This window comes from Branchiostoma belcheri, unplaced genomic scaffold (assembly GCF_001625305.1).
Source record: "Branchiostoma belcheri isolate BF01 breed outbred unplaced genomic scaffold, Haploidv18h27 scaffold74, whole genome shotgun sequence".
NCBI classification, from domain to species: Eukaryota; Metazoa; Chordata; class Leptocardii; order Amphioxiformes; family Branchiostomatidae; genus Branchiostoma; species Branchiostoma belcheri.
The window spans coordinates 1,495,377-1,503,968 of NW_017804398.1; the positions used below are offsets into that span (position 1 = coordinate 1,495,377).

At 41.7% G+C, this 8,592-nt stretch overlaps 1 protein-coding gene across 14 annotated transcripts in view; it reads left to right on the top strand.

Annotated features, from left to right (window-relative positions):
* Window positions 1-8,592, top strand: part of LOC109485268 (fibroblast growth factor receptor 2-like) — an 80,975-nt gene that overhangs the window by 46,980 nt on the left and 25,403 nt on the right. For 12 of the 14 annotated variants that reach the window (XM_019788749.1, XM_019788751.1, XM_019788756.1 and 9 more), the window contains one exon: window positions 2,826-3,035. In XM_019788749.1, the coding sequence (XP_019644308.1) occupies window positions 2,930-3,035 (106 nt within the window). In that variant the 5' untranslated portion in view covers window positions 2,826-2,929. Of the gene's footprint in view, window positions 1-786; window positions 932-2,825; window positions 3,036-8,592 lie in introns of those variants that run through there. The other 2 variants (XM_019788755.1, XM_019788748.1) reach the window with 2 other exon arrangements.

An 8,592-nucleotide genomic window follows, 5' to 3' on the forward strand; every position in this document is an offset into this window, starting at 1 on the left:
GGGAGAAGTTGGGAAGGTAGCGGCTTGATAAATTTTCGTGAGCAACGAGTTTACGAAGCAAGTTCCGCCTAGCTCGAGCGATACAGCTCCGCGGATACAACTCGAGCCCCGAACAAGACCCTCCCCCCGTAAAGTTTCGGCCGCTCTGGCCGGCCGCGGGCCGCTCGTAGAAGCAAACGCTGACTCGTGCACTAGAAATCTGCACAGGAGGCTAAGAAAGAAGCAGTTTTCAGATCCAGAAAGCTAGCAGAAATTTGTCTGAAGTTCGTCAGAAGAAATGAGCCGGTGAAGTTTGTGAGAAAATGTAACGGAGCTTACTTGTTTTTCTGAAAATTTAGACGAAAGTAGCCGGCGCAAAAATTTGAAAATTTTGACGAAAGTAGCCGGCGCAAAAATTTGAGTAGGCGGCGATTTTCGCCGGTAGCCGGCTTGTTTTGAGAAGGCTGTGGCGTAATGGGAGATTTGCTAGATTATTTTTCGGCTCTGTGGATTACATCTGGACAAGTCAGGGAACTGTTGTAGATTTAACAGTAAAGTAAGTTGATTTATGTTAGGTCTGTAATGTCATTTAATGTCTAGACACGGACTAAATAAAACCGAGTATGTTCCCGAGTTATATACAGCTACTAGCCTAGTGTTAGTATGCGTTGGGTACGCAGCCTCCAACGTAAATTGTGCCTCCCCACGATGGTCCTTGAGTGGTATGGTCCACTTATGGAACCAGTTTGACCAGTTAGTTGCCTGTGTGCAGGGGCCCTGGGTGTGCAGCACGCCAAACACCTATTGATTGACAGACAGTAGAGTCAATAGAAGCAGAGTAAACATTCCAGCCAATGTTGCAAGGACAGTTGAAAAGATGGTGGGCATCCTGATATGGACGGTCCTGAGAACCTGGTTGGTACAGGCTGAACTCCCATATGCAGAAAGTTAGGTGAGAGACACAAGTTTTGGAAGTTGTGAGGTATGGCAGGGGGGGTGAAACACACTGTAACCTGTACCCTACTTGTTGATCTACGGTTTTGTAGCAACATGTGCTGAGCTTACAGGCACAGACACTGGTGTCTTGTGTAAGTAGAAGCTTTGAGGGTTGTCAATGTCGCTGTCGTATGTTTTTTGTCCCATGAAACAGTATTTGATTTTCTGCAAGATCTTCATTTGCAAAGGTTTTGATGGCTGTTGTGTAACTGTGCGTGTGAGGCAGAGTAGGGTAGTACTAGTTACTGATAGAATGACATAAACTTGAAATGCCTGTCGTAGTAATGTACCTTTGACAGAATTTTTGTTAGGACTGTAGTGACTTCTTACAGATTTTGCTTGATTTTGATGTGAGACAAAAAAAAAACATGTTTGATGCCAGTGTTGAGAAAAAGTTTCTGGGAGAAAGTTGTCTGTGGAGAGATTTGCTACGGTAATAGAATATAAAGAGGAATCCATATGTCGTGTATGTGTTCAACAAAAATTCTTTTCCTGTAAGTAACATACGAGACTGTCTTTTTGTATTAGCATGGGCATTTTTGTGACTCACAAAAGGCAGTAATGGTCGGCACATTATTCCCTCAATGGTTTTCTTTGTTCAGTTCTTATGCCCAAGAGGCATTTTCGCTAGAAGCGTCTGCTGGCCATGTTTTTACACAGGTGGCCACTCCGAGCCACTCATTGGGCTGTTTTTGCATCAAGTGTCCCAACATGGTGCATGGCTTCTTTATTCAGTCCCCGTTTGATTAAACACTTGAGATTCCACTATAATCCGAACAGTTGAAGTCGCCAGGATCTTTTACAGGTGTTGAGCTTCCTTCTTGGTCATAACTAGGTTCATTAGTTCCCCATGGGTGCCTCTCACAATAGGACCTTTCCCGCCTTTCCATTGATTATCACTGTCAGATCTTGGTGTCAATTTAATAGAGTCTAACTGCCGCCTCCATGCAGATGGACTTTGCTCAGGTGCCATAAAGCCACGCAACTTTTAATCACTGGGATCAGCTTTGTGTGTTCTATGCAAATGGCGTGGGGCACGGGAGGTTTGTACTGATACCATGATTGCTGATAGGAATCTTGTATAAAAATCAGGCAGGAATGCTGGATGTTTACAGTACTTTCTCAAGATGATTGAGAAACTGTTGTAGTTATGCTGTAGGATATGTGGAGGTGTACAGATCCAGGTTATGGTGGTCGACCATACGTAGCACATGTGTACAGACTAGTCACATATTAATACGGAATATGTCCATTCTGTGACAGGTTTGTGTGTGGGTTGCTTGGGAGAAGGGCGTGATCCGGACTAAACAAGAAAACTGAAGGATTACAAGTCCTGTATTAAACCCATAGGAAGCTATATTCTTTGTTAGACTGTTTGTCCATGAATAGACTGAATGTACAGTATTATATGACCACATTCTTGTTGTTTGTGAAAAAGTGGCCGAATTCGTATGGTAGCAAACTTTGGTATAGGTATGCCATTGATTAGGTGTGATAAAATTGTGTACTGTTCAATTATTGTCTTAATCTCTTTCTTCTCTTAAGATAATATTAGAATAAAAGATTCTGTAAAAGCAATTTCTTTACTTTACTAAGTATGAAAATATTAGGTAATCAAAAATTCTAACTTGCCAACTAATAGGTTTTACATGTATGTAAATAGTGTTGGCAAAAGAAAGACAAAACTGGAGACAGTCAAGGGAGGACTTTTTCCACAGGAATGATATCAGGCATGACATGATGATGGGTTTGTAAGAAAATGGTAAATACCCATCCTTCCTTGGAAATGAAAAAAAGATGTCTGTTTGTGACTTTGTATCTAACCCCATGTTACCCTATGTCCTCTGCAGGTGTAGTGAAGGCGCAGACGGCAGTCCACTGCTGATGTCTTGCAGGAGATAGCAAGACTTCTTCCTGCGGGAGAATTCCACAAGCCTGGCAGTCCGAGCCGATCATGGGCCTGTGCAGGTGCTTACAGCTGCGCCTGCTGCTAGCCGCCATGGCAACAGCTGCCATGGCTGCAGTCACCTCAACCCAAGATGCTACCCCGCAACCAGGAGGTAAGGGTCCTCGTCTTATGTCTTGATATACTTCGCAAGCAGAGGTCTTGTCTGTTTGGTTTTTTTTTTTAAAGCTTTTTTAGACGTTATGTCTGGCTTTCTATTTACAGGATACGGAAAGAAAAGTCAACAAAGTAGAAAGCAGGACAGAAATTCTAACAGGTCCGAAGACAGGCATAACCTCTGCTTGGAGTATTGTCTTGATGCTGTAGCTTTGTTTATGTGGTGCCCAAAGTGCCAACTTGTTGCCTTCTGCATTGAGTGTGATCATTGGATAGCAGTCTTGTAGAAGTAAGCCATGTTGACAACAAATTTATTAAGGCTGTGCCAGAAATGTTCACAAATTCATCAAGTTTGCCTTTTTGGTGATTATTTCAATGAAAGTTGTCAGGTTTGTACCTTGAATCACTGACTCTTACAAGCAGCATGTCTGTTGTTATTGTTCATGTGTTCTTAACTTGTAATTCAACCCTACAAGAGCCTTAACATTCCATTACCATGTTGAAGAAAGGCGTGGCTGGAAATCCTGAAGCCAAACCTGTTATTACGATGATATGCTGACATGATTGTTGTGATTACGCCCTCACCAGTGACTTGGTCAGGTTCACCTGCCTACACGTAGATTTGTATGGCTACTCCAAAAACTCAATCTCTGTTAAAGCCCTTCCCTGCAATTGTGTGAGGTGTGCCATTCATGCTTGCACGAAGGTATAATATCACGGTGTCACTCCTTAGCGTCCAAAATTGTTGCATTGTGCCGCTCTTATAGCGGAACAATGGACAGAATAACACCAAGGCCGACAAGTTCAGCTTGGACTGTTTCTCACATGTGGTTTCATGTGGGTAACCTTTGTTGTGCATTATCCCAGCTGAATCCAGACAATAGCAAAGAAAAGATGGCCTTTTAGATGAATGTGTACAGAAAGCATTTAGTGTGACTAGAACATTAGAGTTGGACTATATCCACAGACCATAGTGTTTATGCAGTATTGAGTAATGTATACGCACTGTTTATTTTGAGATTAAAGCATTTTGTGTTACTTTCCCAGCAAAGAACAGTATATTGATGATAAATGATGTTGGAGTCTGAGAGAATCTATCTTTTTCTGCTAGTATTCTATACATAGCTTTTAGTTATACTACAAAAGATATGTGTATGTGTAGTGCTGCATACCGGTTCACTGGACTTGGATCCGGACTTGTAAGAATGTTTAGGTTCAAGTCCAAAAAAAACTAAAAGTCAAGAACCGAGTCCGGACTTATTACCATAAAAGACCATTTCACATACCCCTTTTCTTTCCAAACCACCTAAAACCTTCCATAGATTGTAAAATCTTTGCTGCAAAACGAAGAAAACATTGCCATCGGGCATTGTTAAGTACCAGCCTCCATGTTACAAAATGTACGTGGCCAAGGTTTCACCCAGACAACATTGCAAGGTTGCCAACATGCAATTTTGTATATGCCATGGGTTTAGGTCCGGACTTGTAAGTCCGGACCTGAACCTAAACCTCTGGACTTGAATCCGGACCTGAACCTAAAATTGGGTTTAGGTATGCATCACTATGTATGTGCACCTTCTCTGGAAGGAAAATTTTAAAGGGCACATTACTTGACAGAGAAAGCTGACAACTGGGTTGTAATGGCCAAAACCTTTTGAGATAGGCAAGGTGCCATTACTTTTGTGTAGGGACTAGAAAATTCCTCCATACCAGTTAAGATGCCCTAATGTTAATCCCGGCCAAAGCTGAGCTAACAGGGATGGCCAATCGTCATCCTGCAGGAAAAGTGAACAGAGTCTGAAGTGCCTTACTTCATCTTTACATCCTTGTCGAGGAGACTGTTTCTGTAAGAGGGGTTACCAAATTTTTTTTGCTAAGTACTTGTAAGTGCCAAGTAATGATAAAAATGTTAAGACGTGGGTTACAATGGGCAGGGTAGACAGATGATCTTCAGTAAGTTTAGAACCAAACTGTATGGTAGTAAACAAAGCCTTTGATCACTTGATGCAGTTGCTCAGCTGTGTTGGTTCAGTTTACCTTTGGCCTTTTCAATGGAAACTTCCATCTGTTTGCCGAGAGTATGGTTATCAAAATGCCAGGCTATGAAACTGGTTTGTTGTCCTGTCCTTTTAGGCACTGCAGGTAATCCAGAAAACATTCTCTGCTCCAAAAAAATGACAATTTCTATGTAGACTAGCCAAATTGCATGAAAATCATTTTAACAGGTGTCCATCAGAAGTGTTGTATCCTCATATATAATAAGAAAGATACGTGCCGTTTGCTTGTAACATGTAGGAGCAACATGTAAACAAAAAGAAAAAGTACTTCATAACAAAATTGTTGCTAAAACAATACTGTAAAAGGTCAGTCTGTCCCTGCCATGCAAAATTTAATAAAGACCGACGTAGGTTGTGTACTTAGGGCTTGCTTCATGGCGTCTCCCTGTGAATGAGCAGATTTTCAAACACAGAAGGTATACACCTACATTCATCTGCTGCCAAAACAAGTCAAATATTATTAGCCCAACAAAGAGGCCCAGTGTCACTCTCTCATTCTAGCTGCAGTTCGTGTGTTTGAGCTGAGGATTAGAGCTCTGTTTGCCTGTAGCTGTGACAGAATCCTGCTCAGGCACAATCACGCAGGCGACAGGGTAAAATTTCATGAGTTTTTAAAACCTTTTACCTGACCTGCCTGTGTACTTGAATTCGATTTGAAGCTTAAAGGAACGTTTTAACTTTTTGGGGTGAAATGTCTGACTGGTATTTGATTCGGCTGTAACCATGGGTTGAGCTCTTATTTACTTGGAATTGTCACTTGCGCAGATAAAACCAGGCAGAATAGTGCATTTGTATATGCTGATCACATTTTTGCAGCAAGAGTAGACAAGAAGTTTATCGTTTTTCTATCACTGGAAAGTAACCAGACCAGAGGGATCTGTATTACTTTCGTAGAAAGTAGCACAGAATTACTAGTCCCTAAAAACTTGCTTCCTTCAAAGGATCTAGAAAAATGATTACAGTGTTTGAGACTTGGTTATTAGAGCAGTTATTTACTCAACGTAGCTATTAACACTGGCAATTACTATCCCAGAAGCCTATGCTTCAGAGATGATGTCATCTTGTGATGTAAACACAGCAGACTGGTTAGTAAGATTTATGATGCTGGAAAAGATTCCAGGACTACAGAGACAGTCTGTGTAAACTTGTTTGAAAGTCTTTCACATTTGGCCACTAATTTTTCTCCGTTGATGGTAGCTTGTAGAAAACCAAGTGTATAAACTTGTTATAAATCCTGCAGGCAAGTGCAACCGGGAAGCATAAACAGATCTTCCAAGAAGAGCACCAAATGTAACATGTTCTGGTAATTCAAGGCAATTGTTTTTGCTAAGCAGTCATCACCGTTTGATGTGTGTATCCTGACTGTTACTCCACATGACTCGCATTCTTCCCCGGGTTTTGTGGTAAACAGCGAGGGTTTCAACACTGCAGAGGCAAACACCAACACATCAGCCGCCGGTCTGCCCTACTCCAATGTGACATGTGACTTTTTCCCTGTAGCTAGGATAAAGTTGAAGGCAAAAGTCTGTTGTGAGTTCATGAAAGTTCAGTTTGAACGAGAGGCAAGTGTTGGTTGTTCAAGCTGTTCCTTAGACAAAGATAAGAGAAAGGTATGTGTTTAGCTAGACAGTTAAGTTATAGTTCTAAACTTCCTCATTACGTACTATCTCTGACGACTATCAAATGGCAGATTACTGCTGGAAAAGGTGGCCAAAACTCCACATGGAATACATCACAGAGAATGTTGGTGATTGTCTCTGATTGCAGCATTCCAGCCATCTCTTTCCCAGAGAGTGTGGTTCCAATTTACCCTATGTAGGTGAGGGATGGGATGTCAGGGAGTTCACCAGGATGTTCCTGCCTAGAAGAGGATGTGGTAGGAAGGATACCAGCATGACCTTAGATCCCTGGAGAAAATTTTTACCTTCAGATGTTTGGCTTCATACTGGGTAGGGTCCCCTAGTCATCACTCCTAGAAGTCGGACAGTCTTTTGAGATGAATCAATCTCATATGACACAGTCTTGGATTTAAATCTGTCTCAGGCCAAAGGAATTCCCATCCACCATGATGTAAGGTTAAAGGTCAAAATCTATTTCATTCCTCGGGTGAAATAAACTAGAATGTCCTGTCTGATGAAGTTCATACGTAGCGTGTTACGATCCTCACAGTTACTGTATGTTTTGACGAAGGTTGTCACGAATCTGAAGAAATTTTATACAGGTGCTGACATATAACAGCAGCAGCTGCAAGCAGGGCATCATGACTTCTACATGAACTGGTTGTGGCAGAGGTTTCCAAGAATGGGGCCTATCTATTTTTGCTTTTCCCTGGGCATTGGCCAAAGTAAACTGGTACCAGTGCGTATGGACTTCAGCAACTGTTGTCATCAAGTATGATATCTTTAGTATGTGTAACAGAACCACTGTATATACGCTACTGTAATTCAGGCTGGTACTTTGAACATAGCATTGTAAACACCAAAATGTGATGTGATAGAAGCAGCTGGGTTGCTGTTGATAAACCTAAAAGGTTTTTGCCAGTGAAAATGTTTGTGCTGGCATCCCAACGTTCCCTCCAGTACTTCAGTGGTTGCTTATCATGAGGTTTGGATGTGAGAAGATTTGTTGCTATGACTGCCTAGAGCAGGGAACAGGCTGGAATGCCAGAGACGCAGTAGACGCTTTGTAAGACAAAACATCTTGGGCAGGATTCGGGAGTAACTGATTACGTCTTAAGGCGATTTTGATAGGGCTAAGAACAGTTGCAAGTGTGTCGGACCAATTTTTCATTTTATTGGCATGTGCGATAGCTTTAGCTTCCTTTATATAACCCTCTTCCCTCTGTGTACAGATAAGCTTACAAATTAGGGACTGAAGGTTTAAAGAGAGGTCTTTGTGAATACCTAAAGATAAAGCTGCTCTCCCAGGGGTGAGTTAGTCCTACCAAGCCTGCTTCTCAAAAACAGCGCATCACTGATCATGTGACCTTGCACCTGTCAATCATCAGGAGACCGCTCCCATCAATCATTTTCATGAAGATAAAAGATTTGAAAAACTGCTCCCACCTTGGCCTCGGGCACATCACCCATAAAATAAAGGAGGCACAGTACACATAACAGTAGTTCATCTGTTACGAAGTGCTCCCCATATTTTGATTGGTTGATTTTTGCCCTCGGGAGAAATTCACTGTTGCGTGATCTTGCAAACAGTAAAATTTTGTGACCAGTAAACTGGAAGAGTTTGATTAATAACAATCACATCAATTTTAACAAGTGCCTTTTATTTTGGAAAGTAACAACAAGACACACATGAGGCTCCTTTGCCAATGAGATTTTACAGACTTGCAACATGATCTTGATCTCACAAATTCCTATTTCTCTCTTTGTTATCGAGTAGAGGGTAAGTTTCTTCAAGTTGACATTCAACAGACCCCTGGAACCCAGAAAATGTTGAAATGGAGAAGGCCAAGGGGATATCAGTAAATTGATTCTTTTGATA